Source organism: Cavia porcellus, unplaced genomic scaffold, assembly GCF_034190915.1.
Source record: "Cavia porcellus strain 051 isolate PalLab524CR breed Dunkin Hartley unplaced genomic scaffold, mCavPor4.1 scaffold_1, whole genome shotgun sequence".
NCBI lineage: Eukaryota > Metazoa > Chordata > Mammalia > Rodentia > Caviidae > Cavia > Cavia porcellus.
Window position 1 is genome coordinate 129,659,272 of NW_026947484.1, and position 23,081 is coordinate 129,682,352.

Consider the following 23,081-nt stretch of genomic DNA (forward strand, 5'->3'; position numbering starts at 1 on the left):
TAGAATGGAAGACAAGACTTAAAACTATGAAATAGAAATCTGTTAGGAACTCTGGGAGTATTCTTTGTTGTGTCCTTTTTTCTCCTGTTTCTTTTATTCTTCTCCATTTACAAACTTCTTTGCTACTCCCTTGGTAGTGTCAGTCCATGTCCTCCATTAGAAAGACTGAACTAGGATTGTTTGGCTTCAGCTTCATTTTGTGGAAGAAAGTTTCTAGCCACGGATAAGCCAGTGAGTCAACTGAAAGCTGGTCACACATACAAGCTCTATGAAACTTCTATTTCATGTATTTTAGCCATGTATTTCCAAGGAAGGCGAATTCTTGTTAGTTTAGACACTGTAAGTGCTTTCCATAATAAAACAAAAAGATATGGCAAGGTTAAAGGAGTTGCCATATTTCTGTCTTGATTGTATGTTGGCAGTTGATCTGATTTACTATTTAGAAATACTGACTTTGAAGTATCTGTGGAACATTCAGATGGAAATGTTTATTAGGCCATTCTGTATATGACTTTGGAACTTGGGGAGACAGATTAGGTTAGATACACAGATTTGAGATCATCAGTAATTAAAACATGAAAATGAATGAAATGACCTAGGAAGATGCACTGTAAAACGAGGAAAGAAAAGAACCACAGGTAGAATGAGAGAATAGCAGTCTGTATTGGCAGAGGGAAAAATGTTTTGAAAATGATACAAAGAGAAGCACCAACAAAAGACCTGCAAAAAAGGAGTAGAGTTTAAAAAGTGAGTAGTCAGCAATGTTATTAGCAGATAAAATTCGACTCACACTGGATGGTGGCCTTTGAAGTTGGCAGTGAGTAGGTCACTGACCTTAAGAGCAGATCAGAGGAATGATGAGAGTAGAGCTAGATACAGTGAATTCCTGAGTGGAAAGTGAAGAACTGAAGACAGATGGAGATGACCTTTAAGTAGAGTGGATTAAAAGGGAAGGAGAGATTTTTAAAATGTTTATAGGTTTAACAGGAAAGATCCTATAACACAAGAAAATTTGTAAGAAGCGTGTGTAATAGGTGGAGCAAAATTTGTAAGTGTATGGGAAAAGATGGAATTAAAAGTAGGTAAGATGAAGGGATAAACACATTGTGATATATATATATATATATATATGCATGCAATGAATATTATTGGACAAACCTCAAAAATTTGGTAAGTAAAAAAGCCAAACATAGAAGGTTACATATTTCTTTTATATAGTATGTCCAAAGTAGCCAAATACATGCAGATAGGAAGTGTGTTGATGGTTACTAGGAGAAAGAGTAGGGACAGAATGAGGGTAGTTATTTAAGGGTTTGTTTTTCTGGAATGGTGAAAAAAGTTAAAACCATACAGTTAGTGTTTATATAACTTTATGAATACACCAAATGCTACCAAATTATATACTTTAATGGTTAAGTATATGTTAGGGTTATTCTCCTAATAACTTAAAAAGTCTATAGAGGATCATTTTTGAAGAGGAAGAAAGATACCTCTTAAGACTAGAGTGTCAGTATTGGTGACTTAAAACTAGGTGGTAGATTAAAAAGTTGAGATGCAGTTTAAATCCATGACCTCTGTTTTCTTAGGAAAGTTGGAAATGTTATCTATTCAGAGTGAGGAACTGAAAGAGGTTAGAATTGGTTGAGTTTATAGCAAGTATCCAAGTTTTAAATGAAGAGAGAAATCTTAATTAAAGGTGCTGACATTAATGTTGAAAGGCCAGCAAGGAGTCTTAACATAAAAGACACTACGTATGTCCTTGTGGTAGGTGTTGTGAACTTTCAATCCTGTTTTCCCATTGACTTTGTTCTTACACTTAAGGATTCTCACTAACCAGACTTACCAAGTAAATCTGATTTTTACTGAGTAAAATTCACTCATCTCCATCTTTTAATTTACAGAGGTTTTCCTACAGATTTTAAGAAACCTACTTTTGAGTACCACTAGGCTGTTTTTCTTCAGTTCTTTAAATATTTTGTTTAATATTCCTTTACTTCATAAGCTCTTCTTTCTTATCTAGTTTTCTTTATAAACTTAAGGATTGTTATTTTCTGTCACATTTGACATCACTGAATATTGTCTCTGGTTTACTAGAATACTTGTGTGTGGAGGCTTTGTTGGATTTCTCTGGCTTTGCAGCCAGTTTCTGAAGTTACTGTAACTAAAATCTCTGCACCTCCTCAAAAAGGCAGATGATTAAGTGTTAATTACAAATGTTGTTGTAAACAATTTACTTTGGTGTCTGTCTCTGCCCTTTTAAATAGAAAGCTTCATTTAGATACTATTCACAAACCATATAATTCACCCTTTCAAGGTAGAGAATGTGTGATTGAAAAAGACAAATTACTATAAGAAAGGACCAGATTGCCATTAATCCCTTCAAAATATTCTCCTTGCTTCAAACATACTTAACATTCTTGCCATTTTTTTTCTGAAGCAGTTCTGAAAGTCCTTTCATGAGTGCCTTTACAGGAAGCAAGGGAGAGTACTTTTTTGGGATTAATGGTTATATGTCTTTTTACTATAATAAATTTTAAAGATTTAAACATTCATATTTTTTGATCACTGCTTATATACTCGGAGGTGCCCCCCCCCGTTTTGCATCTATTAATTTGCCTTTAGTTATTTAAATGATTGCCTTAAGGCTCTTAATTCTAACAAAGCACCCTTAAAACTGAGGAATAATTTCAAGAATAGTTTACCCTTTTTATTTATTTTATTTTAAATAGAATAAAATCAAAACAGAATAAAGCTGATTAGAACAATTAAAGCGATACAGAACTTCAAGGTAAAAGAAAATCAACAGTAGCTACTATAATGTGTCTTGTTTTCTTCAAAATAGCTGTTCATACAACCAGTCATAATAAAATCAAAACAAAACAATAAAACCTATCAAAACAAAAAATAAAGCATATTTTTAAAGAGAATAAAGCCAATGAAAACAGAACAGTGAAAGTAATACAAGATTTCAAAGCAAGATAATAGGAAATCAACAGTGACTACCATAATACCTCTTGTTACCTTCAAAATTGCTACCCATACCATCAGACATAATAAAATCAAACAAAACAGAACAGAATAAAACTAATCAGAACAGAACATTGATTAAAGCAAAACAATAAATCAGAACAAAGCAAAGCAGTGAGAAAACAATACAGAAGGAAATCCCCCATCTCTGTTACTGCATATTGTTATCCTCTTACTAGATGCTCAGACTACTGGCGTTAGGCCTACAAAGTCAGTCATGTAATACAAGCATTAAGTTGTTTTGGTACCTCAGTTGCTACCAACTCAGCCTGTTCTCCAAATCAGGAGGTTACTTATGGGGTGGTGGTGGTGGTGGTGGTGGTGGTGACCACAGAGGTAGTGTTTTTGTCTCCCAGCCCACATACCTGTTAGCTTTGGAAGAGTGAATTGTTTTCTTGTTACTCCCCTCATGCCCAGCATGGCTTCCACTGACTCACAAGAAGGGTGAATTGGCTTCTCTTTACTACTCCCAGGCCCAGCATGGCTTGTGCCAGCCAACTTACCCATGTTAAATACTCTTTTCAGGATCATTTCAAGGAGTACAGGATCTGACCTTCTAAACAATCACATTGTATAGAAATGCAACCTCCTACTTTGCTAGTTTTCTTTATAATAAACTTTTTTTTTTGTACTAGGAAGCGAACTCAGGACCTCCTGCTTGCCAGGCAGGCACTTATGCTGCTGAGTTAATTCCCTGGCCATATAATAAACTTACTAGATTTTTTTTCAGCTGAAAAAATACAAATGAAAGGGAAAAGAGAAATTTGTTATTTTCCTGAGTTGTATGTTGTGATTTGATTTTACTTGTGGTGGGATTGTGCTTTCATGCTGAATCTAGTAATTATAGAAAAGCTTAATGATTACAGGAATATAAAATTCCATTTATATTCAATTGTGTCATGTTCTCTTTTTTTCATAAGTAAATGGTGATGACTTTTCTTAGTTGAGTTGAGGCCGCCATTACCACAATTTGAACTGATAGTGTTGGGTGTTTGTTTTAGGTTCTAACACATATGAAGAGGCAGCTGCTTACATTCAGTGCCAGTTTGAAGATCTGAACAGAAGGAAAGATACCAAGGAGATCTATACTCACTTCACCTGTGCTACAGACACCAAGAATGTGCAGTTTGTTTTTGATGCTGTTACAGATGTCATCATTAAAAACAATTTAAAGGAATGTGGACTTTATTGAAGAAGGGGAATGTTAGGAAAAGGTAAAACTTCAAAAAAATGTGTTTATAGTGCTGTACAGTGTTGTCTTGTGGTTTGGTAGACTTATTCTGATTAAGAATATTCTTCTTTTCTAGTTACTACAGTATGGAGTGTTGAGACCAGACATCTTTTGCTGCCGTGTGGGGCAGCTGCAAGCATGACGGGACCAGGGAATGACAGCAGCATGCAGAATCTTAGCACTCTTTAGTACAATCTTCTGCATTAGGGAACTTTAATTGACATAAGATGCTAAAGTCAGACATTGGAATTTGAACAACTGTAAAATGTGATTTGATCATCAAGACGTCACTTGGATTTTTTAATCTCAAATGTTTAGGGCAGATACGAAGTTGAGGTGCTGCATTCCAGAACTTCAATACATAGCTTACTTTTTTTCCTTCTTAACAAATCACCAGTTCATTTCTAAAGTTGTTTTTTTTCATCAAGAGAAGAATAACTACTAAATTTTATTTCTTTATTTGCAAAAGAATCTTTATTAAAACACAAACAGTCTTTAACTATGCACATGATGTGACTAGGTCATTTGGAAAATATTCCACTTAGTAGGAACTCTTTGTTTTTAACTCTTGGTATGGTCCAAAATATAATATTTCCACACTTAGAATTCTGTTGAGTTATTAGGGCTAAAAAATACAACTTTTTGAATGAAATTATTTTGCTATCCTGTTCGAAATACCATGATGGTTTCTGAATGGTAATTACATTGAAGAGTTCTGCAGTAAGATTCTGGCTCTCTTAAGCTTATGGCTGAGGTTAACCTTGTTTATGCTAGTTACCGAATTACTAGATAAATGCCAGTGTAGTATGATAAAGTCAGTTTCTTGGATAAAGATGCACCAGGGGAGTCATCAATTAGAATTGCAAATTGCTAAATTCCAGACAGAACCAGTGACTTTGCTGCTATATTACTACTAAATTGACCGCTTTGATTATTGCTTGTTTGTCTCAGTCATAGGAGTTTTGTACAGGATGCCTCTTGTTTTCCATCTTCATGGCCTTTTTTGTTGGGAGACATCTAAAATATATTAATAGTGCATGCTTTTATTTTGTAAATGTGGTGCCAAATTCCTGTTTGCCATTGTTTTTACTGTAGTAATGTTAACTGTAGTAATCCTTAGTCAGTACATTCTTTTACCAAAAATAATGCATTTTGGGACTTTTTCCACTTTATTGTGTATACAGATTTTAATCTGTTATAGTTGGCAGCAGTATTAAAATGGTGAGTAAAGAGTTCAGGTTTGCTCCTGTTTGTAACCAGTAATTTCTGGAAATACTGTCTTTTGTTTCTTTTTGCCTCTGCTGAGTGTGCTTGGCCATTGTCTGAGAATGGGTTTGTTTAGGTAGAAGAGGTCTCTTAGTATAATAGTATTATTGAATCTGGATCATGGTGGAGGGCTTTATGTCCTGTCTGTGTACAAGTGAAATGCAGTCATAATTCATCTTCTGGGTTTACATTTTGCTTGTGTGGAGTGCTATATTTACTTCTACCTGCCGGGCCTTTTGAGCAATGTACGGCAAATGTCATATTGTCATTAAATACTAGGAAAAGGCAAATGAGAATGCATTTTGAGCATTTTAAATCAGTAGTTTAATCTCTGCCTTTTGGGGTCCGATTTTTGGGGGTTGGGTTTTATCTCACTTTTTGATGTGACTGTGTACTTATTAGGGGGAAAAAAAAGATTGGTGCTTATCAGAGTGGCTTCAGAAAGCCACAGCAGTTTCATGCTTTTGTTGGTAGTTATTTTAACTTTCACTCTTTTTTTCTTTGGTAAAATCATAGCTATGCAGAGAGTATAATTGCAGTATCTAACAAAATTCTCTTTGTGGGTAGTAAAACTTGATCTAGAAAAAAGGAAATTATCAGTTTCAGCTGTTGGTTGATTTAATGCCCACAATGTAAGTAGGGTTTAATAGATCTTAGTAATTTTGAACATATTTTTCTTTACTTGTATTCTGTAATACAGGATCATCTGGGAATGAGAATGTTTTCATAGTACTGCTATATTCTGGGTTTAATATTTTTGGTAATCTAAAGTATTAGATAATTTTAGTTGGAAGTACAGATATGTTCCTTTTTTTTTTTTTTTTTAAACCTTCTTCTGGTAATGAAAGCATAGTTTTATACTTTTTTGTTTGTACCATTTGTACTTGTTCTCTGTTTACATGAAGATCATTCTTACCCTATCATCCCATGTAATTTATCTTCAATGCACATTCCTTGAGGACAGGGGAGGCGGTTTTAAGTCAATGTTTTTCAAATACGGCTTAAGTTAAAATCACCTAGACTTAACTGAAAATGTTGATTCTTGGCTGGAAGACTTGTAATCTTAAAAGGTGAGTTTGACAATCAGGTTTTCAAATTAGCAGAGTGTTTTGAAGCAAAAGATGTTTTCTTGTGGCAGAGCCAGAGTGTGGGAATGAAACATCAAACTTATTAGCCTGGAGAAAAAAAGATTGGTATTTGCAGTTAAGGATGCTAAAAGCCATATTGCATGCTTTCTGGAGAATATTTGATGAATAATGTTTTTGAATTTCAATGACCATACCTCTGATCATTTAAGAAATCAGCACAGCTATGAAAATGAAAAGTTTAATGACTTCAAAGAATGGTAGATAGAACCTAGCAGGAAGGATTACAGTAGTAGCTTTTTATTTTATTGATAGCCACATCTCTTAATTAAAACCCTGGGCAAAGAGGAAGTAGTCTTTCTATGGATGGTCTTCCCTAACCTTACAAATTCAGATCTGTAACAGATTTCATGTTCTGAAATGAAAATCCTAAAAACCACTATAATTACTCACAAGTGGATATTGAGGTAACCTCTTCATCTTGAACAGTTTGAATTCTAAATCTCCAGTTTGGTGTATCATTTTATTATTTTCTCTGACTTTTTTTTTATAAAACACTGTAATACAGAATAGTTGGGTCACATTTTTTTTTTTTTGTCTGTTTCCTTTTTATCGGTACCAGGGATCGAACTCAGGACTATCTGCTTGCAAGGCAGGCGCTTATGCCACTGAGCTAAATCCCCAGCCCTGGGTCACATTTTTAAAAACTTGTTTTCTTGCCCAAGTGCAGGGATGCATACCTCTAATCCCAGCACTTCAGAGACAGGGTCAGAAGGATTGCTATGGGTTCAGGCCAATCTAGGCTACATAGTGAATTCAAGGCCAACCTGGCTACACAGTAATACCCTGTCTCAACAAAACAAAACAAAACAATTTTTTTGTTTTATTTTTTAATTCTCATATACATTCATATAATATATGCCTTTTAGACAATTTCTAAACAAAAAATAACTACTGGTTTTCTATTTCATTCACTCATCCTATATTCATATGCCCTGGCCACTACTCCAGTTTGTAGCTGTGACTTTATTTTGAAATTGGTTGCTTGGCCTGACCAGTTACTTAATATATTTATCTGTTTGCTTAATATCTGTAATACAATTCTGGAACTTCCTGTTGCAGAAGTCCTTATTGTACTACAGTTAAATGTAAAATTAAGTCAGGCTCCCAATTAAAGATATGCTTTTGACTTTTCCTATTCAGATGTTTAAAAAAATTCTCTAATCAGACTAAAGTAGCCCTACTTTTTTCAGTGTTGTTACTTGTGGAATCTTTTACCTTTCATATGTAATAGTGACTTCAAGAACAGGTATTGCCAGACCCGATGGTACATGCCTATAATCCTTGAACTTGAGGCTGAGGCACGAGAATTGCCATGAGTTCAAGGTCAGCCTGGGTTACATAGTGAGTTCAGAACCAGCCTGAGCTACACAGCAAGACCCTTTTTCAAAAAAAAAAGTTATCTTAGTTTGGCAGTATCATCAGCTATGGTTATACTAACTACTTCAGGCTTTATAGAAGATCTGACCTGGACAAGCACAGATCTCTGCATTGTTTTATAACCATCATATTCTATTGTCTTGCTTCCAGTAGCACAAGAAAAACAAAAACAGGCCTGAAATTAAAAGTTAATTTGCTGCCAACTGTCAGAGTGTACAAGGTTTTTAGAGGCAGCTGAAAATTTTCAGTGTGTTTCTTTTCCTTTGTTTAGGTTTTAAACACACACACACACACACACACACACACACACACCCTAGTTTTCTTACTAAATTTTGTGAATCACTTCTGTCAAGGACAATATATTTTAGGACAAATAAGTGTAAGACATTTTTTTTCTAATACTATGTCAAACCCAGGTCTGCTTAGAAATAATGAGTAGTGAGCTGAGCGTGGTGGTGTACCCGTCTGTAGTCTCAGGAGGCTGAGGCGGGAAGATTGTAGCAAGTTTGAGATCAACCTGAACTACAGTTAGCTCAAAGCCAATCTGAATTACATAATATGACCCTGTCTCAAAAAAACCCAAAAAAAGGGGGGGTAATTAACAATGTTACACAGCAACAAGTGTTTTAGAGTACATGATTAATCTATATAGATTTCCTTGCTAAACTGTAGTAATACCTGAGCCAGATCCTGATGATATATTTTTAAATAAACTTGTGAGGCAATTTTTCTGTAGGCAATCTGGGTCAACATTTGGGCACTGAGTAGGACCTAATGTTAAAGATCAACACAGATGATAAATGACTACAGCACATACATAACCTCAAAATCACTAATGAATAACAGAGTTTTAAAATTTGTGAATAAATAAATGCATGTTTGTGTATGTGCGCAGGCTAAATGGATATCGGGATAGAAGATGGGTTGTTCCTCCTGAGCTACATCTCTAGATCTTTTTTTGAGACTGGGTCTCACTAAGTTGTTCAGCCTAATCTTGAACTTTGATCTTCTAACTTCAGCCTCCCAAGTAGCTAGGATTATACATGTGCAGTCATGTCCAGCAAGAAATTCTTTTTGTATATATGACTAAAGTGCCTTCCACTGGAAAAATTAGTAGTTAGAAAATACAGTACTACATCTTAAATACAGAATAATTTTTATACAAAATTAAAGCAAAACGAGAAACTTGGAATCGCCAAATGTTTTTATTTCATGGCCTTTATTTATGCAATGAAAATTAAAAGATTTGCATACCAAATTAAAGATAGGCAAAGATCCTGTAACAGAGAATTTAAGTCTATGCTCAAGAGCATTGTTTTCTGTCCCTGAGATCTAGTGGTAATCACAAGGTATCAAAAAGTAAAATAACAATGAATACTAATATATTGCTGGGATATAGTATCTCAGTGTGTTAGCGTTCACTAAGCTGTAATAATTTACATACATCTTGGTTTATCCTCTCCTATAGTCTGTCTACCGCCTTCTACCCTAGTACTCTTCATATATTTTGTTTTATTTTTTATTTTATTTTTTGGTGCTGGGAATCAAACTCATGATCTTGTACTTGCCAGGCAGGCACTTATGCCACTGAGCTAAATCCCCAGCCCTGTCTTCATATATTTTAACTAAGAGACTTATTTATGTGTAAGAGTGATTCCCAATAGATACAACATAAAAAAATTACCAGTTTTCTCTTATCCTTGCTTATGTAGGATAAAGGACTTGAAACCCTGCAAACCTTCATTGAGAATTGTTTGGAGTGCTGGTCTTTCCTGGCTTCAGCCTAGCCATGAAATGTTGCACAGGTCACTTTCAATTTTCTATCCCTTGTGTGTTTGTCTGAAGATGTACTAAGATGTTCCTTTCAATTGTGATAGTCTGTGGTTCTGATTAAGTAGGAATATGTATGAAGATGCTTTGTGATGCTCTTATGATTGATTCACAAGATTATATTGCATTGCAAAAAGGTAAATATCCTGTGGCAGCACCAACAAGTGTATTCATTGTAGCTGGTGGTCTTTTCACAGTTACTTTCCCCCACAGTTATTTGAAGACCTGAAATGAAGTTGAATTATAAATTACTCTTTTTGTTGCCAGGGTGAAAAAGTCATTTGCTTGTTTTATATTTTACAAATTGCTTTATTTTCTATTCATATTGGTGCTTGCTTTTTCATAGCCAAATGGCAGAAAAGTTCCCTTCTGCAGTCTCCAATATGTTTGACCTCACAGAAACGTTCTCGACTTAACAGAGCAGGACCACCAGAGGTTCTGGCACACTTGCAGTCTCTGGCCCAACACCGAAGTCCTGCTGGAATCTGTGCTCCGGGGGCTGTGCCGGGTAGAGAGGGCAGTGGGAGGTAAGAGCTCTTCACCCTTCACCACCTTCTCCACCCAGCATGGCCAGCACACTTTGGTCTACGGCATATCTCCAAGTAGAGTCGGGCTTGAATGCTGTTGTCTCATCTTGGGGTTGCAATGTAACATTCTGATTTGGACTGTTTGGGGCCATGAGGGAGGGTATCAGAGTAGGCATGGTTACAAGTATATGTGTCTTTTATATTGCTTTTAAGATAGAATTACTGTACTTATTTTATTCATTGTTCCTTTTATAACAAACATAAAAGCACACTTCCAATTACATTTTTTCCTTTTTATAAAATTGTAAAATATATATAACATAAAACTTACCATTTAAGTCATTTAAGTATATAGTTCAGTGGAATAAAGTACATTCACACTGCTCCACAGTTGTCACCACCATCCATCTGCAGAACTTTTTTATCTTCCTAATTTGATCTTCCTAATCTGTGTGTAATAAACACTAACTCCTTATTTCCGTCTTTCTCCCAGCTCCTGGTAATAATCATTCTACTTTCTTCTCTATGAATTTGAGTATTTTAAGTACTGTATCATGTGTATGTAGAATCACTACAGTATTTTCCCTTTTGTGTCAGTTGTACTATATTTTGTAAAAGAAAACTCATCAAATTTATGTGAAACAGCCTAATTTACATTTGATTTATTATCATCTGGGTTTCTTAAATCATGCTGTGCTAGGGAGGTACCTTAAGGTCTTTGAATGAGAAATTATTTCTTTAACCAACAAATGTAAAAATACTTACATTTCTGTGCCCGCTAATTTCATGCTGTTTTGGAACCTACATATATTAGTTGAAAATAGTTTCGTTAAATATTCATAATATAGTGATAGCATAACTAAAAAATACCAAGAGTTTAGGAATTGCTTGGAAGAATGAAAAATTGAATTTGACTTTCTTGTGTATGGCAGCAGTAAGGTCTGTAGAAGGATCATTTTCTTTAGATTCAGAAGAGCTTTTTGGAATATTTGTTCTGTTATTAGCAGTGTGATACCAGTGAGCACTCTACTCCATGGGCCCCAGTTTCTACCTATAGGTCACTAGTGATGGTCCTATAATATTTTTTAACTTCCTTCTGACTTTAAATGAACCCAGTTAAAAAAAAAATTTTTTTTTTGTCTTTTTACGACAGGGTTTCACTGTACGGTTCAGGCTGGCCTTGAATTTATGGCAATCCTCCTGCCTCAGCCTCCTCTAAGTGGTAGAGTTACAGGTGTGTGCCACCATGTCTGGCTAAATGAATACTATTTTATGTATTTATTTTACAAAACAATTTTAACAACTGTAAAATTATTCTTCAGTGTTTCAAGTTCATATGTCTCTATAGTATTAATGTTGCTAGTGCCAGCCTAAGTGGAATGGGTGTTTCTAGCAGGGAGCAGCTTTTCATTTTAATTGACACTTTCTTTTATATACTTAATCTTGGGTGCCAGGAGCTTTCCTCACTAGTAGTTGTAAATGCTAAATCTACACTTGACTTCACCACCACCTGTCAAGATAAATACCAGCTTTACTTCAAAGGAGTTTAAAGGAATAATTTACTCCTTGCTCTATTTGGGGAGAGTCAGCATCACATGGACCAAGCTGTGAAGATTTCTGTACCTAAAGCAAGCTCAACTGTCTTTTTTGTTCTTCTAAAACATACCAGTTCAAATGAGAATTTTAGAATTGCTCACTTGTTCTAAATTCTGTGATACAGAAGTGGCAGCAATAAAATATCTTAAGTGGAGAGTGTGTTGATGTCTTCCAAGTTTGGTCAGAAAGTATGTTATATAAGCTGAGCAGTTCATATTTACAGAGATAAAGGAAACTGTTTGGCAGCCTGAGGGACAGAGGAATAATCTGTACTTAATAAAGATGATTGGATATGTGCCTTAGTAACAAAAGTCACATCTATCCAGTGATCCAGATACAGGCATGTACCTGTAAGAAGAAAGTGCTAAATAAATTGACATTTTAATAGTTGATCACAGATTTTAGAGGTTTGTGGAGGTAGTTTGTCTAAAAACCAGATGTTGATTTCATAAAGTGTAGCACTTGTAGGGAGTTTTTGTTTCCGAGTTTTAAGACAGGGTCTCACTATGTAGCTCAGGCTGCCTTTAAACTCACAAAACCCAGGCTGGCCTCAAACTTATGGCTATCCTTCTGCCTCAGACTCCAGTACTACCATGCCTGGCTTTTAGGGACTTTCTTGCTGTGACTAACCACAGGGCTTTCATGTGCCTTTCCTTTGGGTATATTTGTGGGCTTCAGAATAAGTGTGAAGTAGGTAGGAAAGCAGTCTTCATTTCATAGATAAAGAACTTGAGGCACAGAGAGATGAAGTACTTATATTCTTTTGTTAAGCAGAACTAGTTCTGGAACTTGGATCTTATGATTCTTGGCCTCGTGGTCTTGAAACTACTTAAAAGAACATGAGACATAGTTTCAGTTGTGCATTCTCCATCCCCAGTGGACAGTGGATTCATCCTTCATATTAGGGTATACTGACCTATGATTATCTGCTTGAAATTACCTATGTTCTAAGCTTGTTTATAAAATATATATCTCAGGGCACTTGAGAGGCCATGATTTAGAAGCCACTCTGGGCTCTACATAGTGAGTTCAAAACCACTGTGAACCACATGGGGAATCCCAGTCTCAAAAAATAAAATGAAATGAAATAACAAATAAAATTTAAAAAATATATACCTGAGGAGTTATGTAGATTAGAAGAGCCCACAGTCCTTGAGATTTTCTTTGATGATAATATCTGTAACTGCATCAAATACAAATTTGACATTCTGTGTGTCTGTAGCACATGTCATGTGACTGTAGATTTCTTTGACATCTTTTCGCATATTGAGATCAAGGAACTGGCTCTTGATATAATTCCCTGCATCCTCATAGGAGTTGTTCCCTGGTTTTCCAGAAAAAATAGTGGAAAAAGTACAAAAGTTAACCCTTCTTAGTTGCTTATTTACTTTTTAAATGAACTTGATCCTTGAAATGTGTTGGACAAGTACAGTTGGGACCAGCTTTTGGGAGGTTTCTCTCTTGCAGCCAGTGCTTCTCACTTGAGTGGACCAAGGAAACTGAAGAAGAAAGGTGTCTTTATGTCTACACCTTTGGTTTCTGGCAAGTATTCTTTGAATAGTCAGTGGCTGTCCTGCATCTAATATCTGCTCTATGCCAGATATATCTGAGTTTAAACCCTGTAACTGAATCCCCGAGTTTCTCCCTGAAGACGTTTATTTCTTCTTGGCATAAAGAATGAGGCAGTCGGGGCTGGGGATTTGGCTCAGCTGCATAAGCACCTGCCTTGCAAGCACATGGTCATGAGTTCAATCCCCAGTACCAACAAAAAAAAAAAGAAGAAAAGAGGCAGTCATCAGTTATTACTTAAAAAAAAAACTACTGTTTGCTTCAGCCTTTGACACTTACCGTCATACTCTGGGAAACAGATACTGAGATGGACTTTCTTGATTTTTTCCTCAAAAAGGTCCTTCTTGTTGAGAAAGAGGACAATGGAAGTAGCAGCAAAGAACTTGTGGTTACATATGCTGTTGAACAGATGCAAAGACTCATGCATACGATTCTAGTAAGAAGAAACACCATTGGAAACATCAGATTGGAATTATGAGATTGTTGCCTGCTTCCTTGCTTGTTCCCCTTGGAGAGATCAGGTTTCCAAATGTAAAAGCAAATGACTTCTTTTTAATGTGATAGAGTAGAGCCAGAGATCTGGTTCCTGTTAATATTCCTATCATGTTGTGTCATTTCAGGAAAAGTATTGAGCTTCTCTGAGCCTTAGTGTCCTTAGAGTTATTGTGAAAGTTAAGTGAGCACATGTGTGTATAATGTCTATGGTAGTGACTGGCATAATAAATGTTACGTAAGTCTTTGGCAGCCAGGTACAAGTCAGGACTTCTGTATCTTTAAGTACTGCTGATACAGGGTTGAGACCAGACCACATGTAGCATGTGCTTATTTGTGATTTTGTTAGGCTTATCATACATATGGACTGATCTATTTGAACAGGAACCTGACAGTGATGATTTGGGTCCTAGTGAGTACTAGAGAATTTCCCAATGCTGTACTACCAGCATTTGTGCTGTCTTATTCCCTTCTCTGACTGCTACTTTGAGAGATGAGAAGTGGTATCTCTCTTCTGCAGAGTCTGGAGGTTGCCCAGTGCCCCAGGCTCGCCAGCTTCCAGCAAACAGGCCTTTAGAGACTTGCAGTATGCCGACTTGAGCTCAGCACAAGAAAAACCTGATTTATAGTGTTTCCTCAGTATTTGCTATTCCTACAAAACCTTTTAAGACTTCACAGACTTTAGATATTAAAGATGAAAGAGAACTTGGAAAATGAAGTGCACTGAGACTTTTTGCCTAAAAGATAGGCAAGAGTGCTCAAATGTGCAATTGAACTACTAAGTGGGAAAGGAAGGGAAATGAAGGTGGAGCGAGGGATAGAAAGATAAAAGGTTTGTCTTCCATTAGTAGGTTGCTGACCTCCATTTGTAGAGCAGATATTAGTGTTTCCCACATCTTTTACATCCTTTGTCACAAACGCAGTAAGAAGTAACTGGTTGTGTCCTGTAGTGCTCCTGTCATATGTATCTTATATAGTGCTCCCATCTTAAGTGGTTCCTTAGCTGCCAGTTGACATTTAACAAAATTGGACTGCTACTCTCTCCTGTTCATAGTACATTTTTAGGTTTCTAAGTGAAGTTAGTAGCTCCGCCTCTCTGTTAAGTTGTGTAAAGGCACATTATCATACATTACCTGTTCTATTTTTCCATATTCTGTTTTTCCATAGGCAGCCTGTATCAATGTAATTGCTTTGCCTACTTGATAGGGTCTTTTACCTTTTAATACTCAGTTCCTCTTAGGAACTTTGGTGGCCGAGTGATACTTGTGTGTCTGATCTGAGACTAACCTTATTCATAGTAAATCTGGAGTTTTACTGTGCAAAACAAGTGTTTTTCTAGAATTGTTTGCATAAAACACTGGTCTGCTAGAGTACAACTAAACTGTCAGTGTTCATTGACATCCTAGTGGAGACACTGGAATGACACAAGCTTGTAAGAATGGGTCCTAAGGGAAACAATCTACAAAACCTCTTCATGCAAAAGCTGCTTACCACCTCGTCATCTTCTACCAGCACCATGTCATAGGCACTGAGGGCTGCACAGAAAATGATGCAGGTGACACCCTCAAAGCAGTGGATCCACTTCTTCCTTTCTGATCTTTGCCCTCCTACATCAAACATCCTAAGGGAAGAAGCAACAGTTCTCATAGATGTGCATGGCATATGACCCACATGTCTTTGCTCTTCCCCTTGAGCCGTGAACACTTTGGGGCCAATTAGCAAAATGGGAAATGGGGAGAAAAGGAGCAGGGGGTAATAGGATAGTAATTCAGATTTGGCTTCAGCAAAGGCCAAAAATAATGTTCATGTCTCTTGTGTAGGATTGCACATGTGTATCTGAGATGTACTCGGCCACCATGTACTCACCTGAAATTCAGATCTTTGACAGAAAACTTTGTTTCAATGATGCCTGTGGTTTTGACTCTAGATCGTAGCACATCTTGCTCATTAGGGAGGTAGTTAGGATCTGTAATCCGGTCCAGTTGGTTCAGGTAGCTAGACAAAAATTATTGACATTGACAACATTATATTTTCAACAGCGAAAGTTGAGAGTTACCCAAAATCACACAACTAATGTGATGAATTGGGACTGGCATCCGTATAACTAAATTTAGGATTCTTTCCTTCATATCTTAAAAAAGGATGTGAGTAAGTGGGCTGAAGGGTAAGTCAATTTGATGAAGGGACTTTATGTAATTTCTTTGAATTTTGCCAACTGGAAATCCTATCTAGATCCTTGAATGAGAATTACTGTTTTAATTGAATGCCACAAGTTCCATCAAGAGCAGAAGTAGAGCTGGGAATTTATCTCAGAGGTAGAGTGGTTGTCTAGCATGCACAAGGCCCTGGGTTTAATCTCCAGCACGTTGGAGGGGGATAGATTGAAAACTACTTTCGAGACAGGAGGCAATGCATAAGTTTTGTTATGTTATGAGTAAAATTGGAATTGAAGAAATTGAGTGTTTGATGCTGTTAGGGAATTGTTAAATATTTAGGTGTGATGATAGTATTTTTTTAAAAAGCTCTTTTTTAGAAATATGTAATGAAATTTTTAGGATGAAGTGATATCTGAGGTTTGCTTTAAAATCATCTGAACTGTGGAGGCTAACGAGTGGTTTTGAATTAATTACTGAGTCTAAGTGACTGATTGTATTATTTCACTTTTGTATATGTTTGAAAGTTAGCTTTCAAAGGTACCAGGGTACCTTTGAAAGTGAGAAAGTTTAAAAAATAAAGGAAGGGAAGAAGGAAGGGATATTTGAAGAGAAATGACCCAGAAAAGAAGGAAAATTAACACAAGTGCCTAATATATGCCAGAAAATTTCACATGTAAGTTCTGATGAACCTCATAAATGTTTAAGATTCATATCCCCATTTTGTATGTATGTATTTATGTATTTCTTTATTTTGGAGCATTGGAAGATTGAACCCAGTGCCTTTGTACTGAGCTATATCCCACCCCACCTCTGCTTTATAAAGTTTTGAAACAGGATCTTGCTAAGTTCCCCAGGCTGGGTTTGAACTTGGCGTCTTTGTTTCAGTGTCCCAGAGTGGTGGAATTGCAGGAGTGCTACACCAGAGCCAACTCATGTGCCCGTTTTAGACATTAAGGAATAATTCAGAAGAGTTTCATAAATTTTCCAGTGTTAAAAGACATGATACACTATAAAAAGTAATCAGCATTGTGGGTCAAGAAGACTTGGGTGCAAATCCAGCCCCTGCTATTTATGTGTGTGATCTTGGGCAAATTAAATGACTGTTGAAGTTGTAGAAAAGATGATCATTTTTCATCTATAAAATGGGGCTAATAAAAAGCACTATCTTGGCTTATTGTCCAAATGGATAAAGGGTCTTGAGTCAGTATGTATAGCACAACTGGCAATGACTGGGCCTTCATAAAGGAGCATTCCAGAGACAGTGAAAGACAGCATTATTACAAGATTAGGTAATGAATGGGCGTTAAAAACATCTGACTCTAAAGCTTATGCCCATGTATGATACTATACTGTTGTAGGATTGATAAACTGTTTCCCTTATCTTTTTGGAAGCATCTGCACACAGTTGGTTTTAAGTCCTGCCCACCTTCCTTTGGTTTGCCTTGGTGATTCCTGAGTCCTCACCCTAATGTTCTGACATAAAATGCTATGGGTGAAGGAGACTTTCATTTCTGTCTAGTAGCACAGATGAAGCCTGGGTTACAGCTGGAAAACTCAACCTTAAAAGAGGGTCATGACTCATACACCTCCTAGGAGTGGGCCAGCAGAACTGCAGGGCTGTTTTATGATTCTGAATGAGAAAGCTTAAGAAAACAGGGTTAGTATTCTGAAGAACTAATTTAAAGATAACAATATGCAATGTATTAACCATTGTTACCCTCTTAAAGGTTAAGAGGTGTTAGAATAATTCTGTTTTGAATTTCATGCCTTTAGCTTTGTAGACTACACAGTAAGTTAGTGTAAAGTAATGCAGAGTGGTGGGAGCTAGCAGATATCTGCAAGCGTTAAATTTAGTGTGTATATCTCCAGCTTTCAGGCATGAAATTTAAGACTATGGGATTTCTCCTGCAAGATTGCTTAAGTATCATCTCCTCCCCAGTCAGTCTTACTAAGACGCTGAGTCATTGAGCTGATACTCTGCAGCTCTGTCGAAGCAGGCTTGCACACCGCCATCCTTCCACAGTTTCCTGATGACTTCCACCAGCTCAGGAGGCATGGTACCCTCTTCAGTTGAGTCAGCCAGGTTGTTGAGCTGTCGCCCATAATCCTGAAATGCAGAAACCTGTGTGAGAATGACATAGGTGTAAAGGCAACCTTTGGTGAAGATTCAATTAAGGGAACATGCTAATTAAATTTTGAGTATGCTCCCCAGGTGTAGAGGGTGGTAATGTATCAGCTTGGAAATTCCTAGGGTATTCTCTGGGTCCCAGATCTTCCTTTTCTGGTGTTTCCAGCTTTCAAATTTAATTTGAAAGTAGACTGCTACAAAACGTGGGTCCTTTGCTGCAGAAAGGGTCAAAGTTTAAAGACTAGATTGACCATGAAATTGACAAGATGGAAGATAGGAACCCATCACTTTTGTTTTTTTCAGTGATTCAAATTTAAGACAAGGCCAAATACTAGAACTAGGGAGTTAGCTTATAAAAGTTTGATGGCCAGAGCAAAAAGCCCACAGGAAACAATTTAAGTAATAAAAGAAGATAAAACTGTAGAGAAAGCAGAGAGCAGACTTCGTAAACATTCATTTCAAAGGTACAAGTTGCTTACTTTTCCAGAACTGAGTTTTGAAGCTCAGCAGATCAAATTTTAGTTACACAGAACTTACTCTTACCTAACTTTATTCATAGTTTATTGGCCTCCAGTTCAATTTCTTCTCATTAGTCTTGCTTTAACCATATAACATCACATACCGCACAGCCTGGATCAGCATAGTCAATGCCCAGTGTGGACATGGCGCGGATGATAGCCAAGATGGACTGTAACACGTTCCCGTAGATGACAGACTTGAACTCTAGACATTCTTCTGGTGAATAGCCATCCTGGTGAATGATCCTTAAGGGGCAGACACCTGACTTTTAGCTGGACCTAAATAACCAAATCTAAGAGCATCTAAGGGGATTTAAAGGATTGTAAAAACCCATCACAAAATGGAGGATTAAAGGGGTTGAGGCGCTGGGAAGCAGTTCCTTTAAAATACCTGGGACGCTTAAGGCTAAATAGCCTGTTGGTCTTAAGTACCTTCTCTCCACATTAATGACTCCTCTCTTAGGGCCCCCCAGCCCTTTGGAGCTTTATTTCTACTCACTTCATCTGCTTGACGATAGTGCTTTTTCCTGACTCCCCAGCACCTGGAAGGAGAAATGCTTATGCTTCCAGTTTCCACCAGTTTCCCCCCCAGCATTTAAAAAAAACACACACACACACACAATGGTTGCTGCTCTCAATTTCTGGCATCTCTAGCTCATGTCATTTGACCTGGATTGATGGGTTGGTTGATTGATTTTTTTTTTTTTTCTTTTGGTGGTAGTGTACTGGGGAATTGAACCCAGGGCTGCTTTTATGCTAGGCAGGTAGTCTACCATCGAGCTACAACCCCAGCCAGTGTTTTTAGCATTTGTTTTTAAAATGCTAGGGATCAAACCTAGATCCTCACATGTTAAGCAAACACTCGTAACACTGAGCTACATCCCCAACCCTTTTTGTTTTGAGATGCAGTTTCACTAAGTTGCTCAGACTGACTTTAAATTTTTGATCCTTTTCCCTTAGTCTCCTGAGTAGCTTGGATTACAGGTATGAGGCACTGTGCCTGGCAGTGACCTGGTTTTAGAGTAAAGTTTCTTTAACTTTGGCACTATTTACATTTCAGTTTGGATTTTTTCCTCTCCATTAAGAACCAGTGATAGAAATGGAACTGCCTTGTCTCCTCCCCTGGTACTAGGCTGCCTTGTCTCCTCCCCTGGTACTAGGATGTTTATTAAGCAGCATTCCTGGTCTCTATCCACTAGAGGCCAGTAGCATCCCACTCTCCTAGTTGTGACAATCAGAAGTGTCTCCTGACATTTCCAGTTGTCCTTTGGGGGTCAAAAATCTCTCCATTAAGAACCAGTGATAGAATCAGGGAAATTCCTTTAACAGTTCCTTGCTACCCATTTTTGACTCAGGTGAATAATCTTGGGAGGACCAAAGAGACCTTACTTACTTCCTTGAAATATTTTTGCATTATTTTAATGATTCCGTTATTTGACTAAATACTCATGTATACTCTTCCCCCATCAAAACCCATATTTCCCTCAGCCCGCTCCCTCTGTCTCCGCTACCCTAATCCCTTAACTCTCCACTCAGCCTGTGCTTTTCGCCCTCTTAAGCTGCTTATTCTGAAGCTAGAAGTGTCTGCTTAGGCTTGAAGGATTCCTCAGGGACCCTGTCATCTCCATTTCTCTCTGTGTAACTCTTGAACTCCTTGATGTATCCTTGGGCTGTAGGAGAAAGGATGCCCTAGCCTGGGACTCTAGCCTCAGAAACCCACACCCATATTCTTACGTTAAATGGGACCCACCTGTTACAGATAGCCTAGTTCTGTGGTAATGTTGGTAGGTTTTGTTTCTGTTTTTCTCCCCTAAGTCAGGCATCACAAAGTTGCTTGTCTTGGTTCTATTTATTGCTATGATCAGTTTCCCTGGTTGACCCACTGAGGTACTTCTGTTTTCTCAGCACAGACCAGTGATCTGCTTAAAAGCTCATCAGGTTGATGAATTGCCCATCTGGCAGAGGCTTTATAGACAATTACTAATTGAAAACCAGGAAGGGACTAATGTTAAAAATCCCATTTCTCCACATTCAGGGTTCCCTACTTCCAAAATTTTTACAAAAATCAGGAAGGAACCATGTAATGCACAAGAACCAGTGGGCCTATTGCTGCGTCTCTGTGTTGGAACTGTATGATGGGACTTTTGTTTGAATCCATTGGTTAGGGAAGGTCCTATTCTCTTCTAATTCCTTGACCCAGAGTCCTCTTACTGTAGACTGGGTATCTAGATAGCCAAGGTTCTTGGTATTTGCCAAACCAAAAGGGAGGTATTGCTTTAGTTAGAGTTGAAAATAGGTCCATCTTGGACCTTGTGTTATTCCTGGTTCAAGAAACAGTGGGGAAATTCCAGTAGCTTTTTGCGTTCTGGGTCCCTTTGGGCTAGCTGTGTAGGTATCATATTGACTTGGCCCTAGAACTTGGATCTGGCTTCACCTGGTATGGGAAAAGGAAAATGGAGCTGCCTTGTCTCCTCCCCTGGTACTAGGCTGGAGCCCATTGCCCCTCCAGCGAACAGAAGAGCATGCATGACCTTTGCCAGCTCATCTTTCTCTCTCACTTACCCAGCAACAGCAGCTTGACAGTCTTGGCTTCCTTGTCTGCATCCTCCTGCAACTTCTTTTCTAGCTCCTTGGATCTCTTGGCCAGCTCTTTGTCCTCTGCACTGATTCCACTCCCCATCTCTGTTGTCTTCTCAGCTACTTCCTCAGGCTCTTACACGTCTGTAAATTTCTATGTGTGAAAAGGGAAAAAGTACTTGAGAGTGAGTATCATTTTCTTACTCTACAAAGCTAGCTTGTAGGGGCTGAGAGCAGGTGATAGATTCTTGTGCCCTGCCTACCTTGGCTGAGACTCCCTACTCCAACTGGAGGCCTTCTTAGTCTAGGGATTATAACCTTTATGTCTAGCAGTGTGATGAGTCTAGCCAATTAAGAGCTTTACCAATAAGACGGAGGGCCAAGATTCAAAATGTTCTGTAGCAAGGGAAATGATCCAAGAAACAACCCATGTTTTGACAAGGAAGGAAGGGTGTGGATACCAGAGCTTTTTGGAATGAAATGATGGCCACCTGCATCCTTTTGAGGGGGACCATCTCTTGAAAGAGCTTACTCCTTTGGATATACTTGCATTGTAGAGGTGGAGATTTAGGGGGACAAACATAGGAATCATTTCCCATACTGAGCCTCCAGATTATAGGGTCCTGGTTTCACTCCAACATAGGAAGCTCATTCATGAGACCAGTCCTGGCAAAGAAGTTTTGTTTGGGGTGGTGTTCTTCCTGGGAAAGATTAGGACTGTTTCAGCCCCCCCAGAGCCACTACCCCGGAAACTGTCAGCATTGTTTCTTTGTAGTGCTTTATCTCTGTACTTGCAACCCTTCCCTTTTTGTGGTACTGGCCTGTAACCTGAGCTATGTCCCCAGCCCTTTAAAAAAAATTTTTGGGGGGGGGCTGGGGATTTAGCTCAGCGGCATAAGCGCCTGCCTTGCAAGCAGGCAGTCGCGAGTTGGATCCCTGGTACCGATAAAAAAAAAAAATTAAAAAAAATTTTTTTTAAATTTTGAGATAAGATCTCCTTAAATTGCCTTTGCTAAGCTCAAACTTTCAGTTGTGGTACCTCAGTCTCTAAGAGTGCTGGGATTACAGGTGTGCAACACTGCAGCTGGCTTTTTGTACATACTTTTATCCTTGGCAAGTATTACTTTTGGGGGGTAAGAGAAGTGAGGCAGGGTCAGGCTGTTCTTGAACTGTGTAGCCCAGGCTAGCTTGGAATGCCAGTAATCCTGCCTCAGCCTCCCAAGTCCTGGGATTACAGGTGGGTACCTCCATGCCCAGCTATAACTTCATTTTGTATTGATTTACCTTTGAACCTCTTAGAACTTAACAGTTCGTAAGCATGTCTTCACTAAACATTTGGTGAATAAGTGAAGGAAAAAAAGTACTTGGTTGAGTAGGGGGCTGCTTCCACTGGACCCAGTAATGCTCAGGCCCATCTTCACTCAGTATGGATTTTGCTAGTGTTATTTTGCTAGTAGAGTTTGTGTCACCTCACAGAACAGTTTCCTTGGGCAATTAGACTGTAGCCTCTGCCTGTCAAAGGTTGGGGCAGTGCTCCTCTGATTCTCATCCCCAGTAAGAAATGAGGCTGCAGCCTTCACATAATGATTCTCTACGGTCCATATTTCTTCATGCCAGTTATTTCACTTAAATGGATTTT

At 37.9% G+C, this 23,081-nt stretch overlaps 2 protein-coding genes across 3 annotated transcripts in view; one reads left to right on the forward strand and one right to left on the reverse strand.

Annotated features, from left to right (window-relative positions):
* Positions 1-5,521, forward strand: part of Gnai3 (G protein subunit alpha i3) — a 37,070-nt gene extending 31,549 nt beyond the window's left edge. Inside the window, exons 8-9 of one of the 2 annotated variants that reach the window (XM_005007752.4) lie at positions 4,029-4,241; positions 4,335-5,521. In XM_005007752.4, coding sequence (XP_005007809.1) covers positions 4,029-4,219 — 191 coding nt within the window. In that variant the 3' untranslated portion in view covers positions 4,220-4,241; positions 4,335-5,521. Of the gene's footprint in view, positions 1-4,028; positions 4,242-4,334 lie in introns of those variants that run through there. The other variant, NM_001172955.1, reaches the window with a different exon arrangement.
* A 3,728-nt stretch (positions 5,522-9,249) lies between these two features.
* On the reverse strand, positions 9,250-21,817 carry Gnat2 (G protein subunit alpha transducin 2). The gene is made up of 10 exons (XM_003479206.5): positions 21,706-21,817; positions 21,428-21,596; positions 19,365-19,407; positions 18,970-19,111; positions 18,169-18,326; positions 15,930-16,058; positions 15,555-15,684; positions 13,851-14,004; positions 13,119-13,326; positions 9,250-10,104 (listed from the first exon to the last, which is right to left on the reverse strand). Exons 2-9 carry the CDS (start codon positions 21,543-21,545, stop codon positions 13,136-13,138), a joined length of 1,065 nt encoding a protein of 354 aa, XP_003479254.1. The 5' UTR covers positions 21,546-21,596; positions 21,706-21,817; the 3' UTR covers positions 9,250-10,104; positions 13,119-13,135.
* Positions 21,818-23,081: the final 1,264 nt, after the last annotated feature.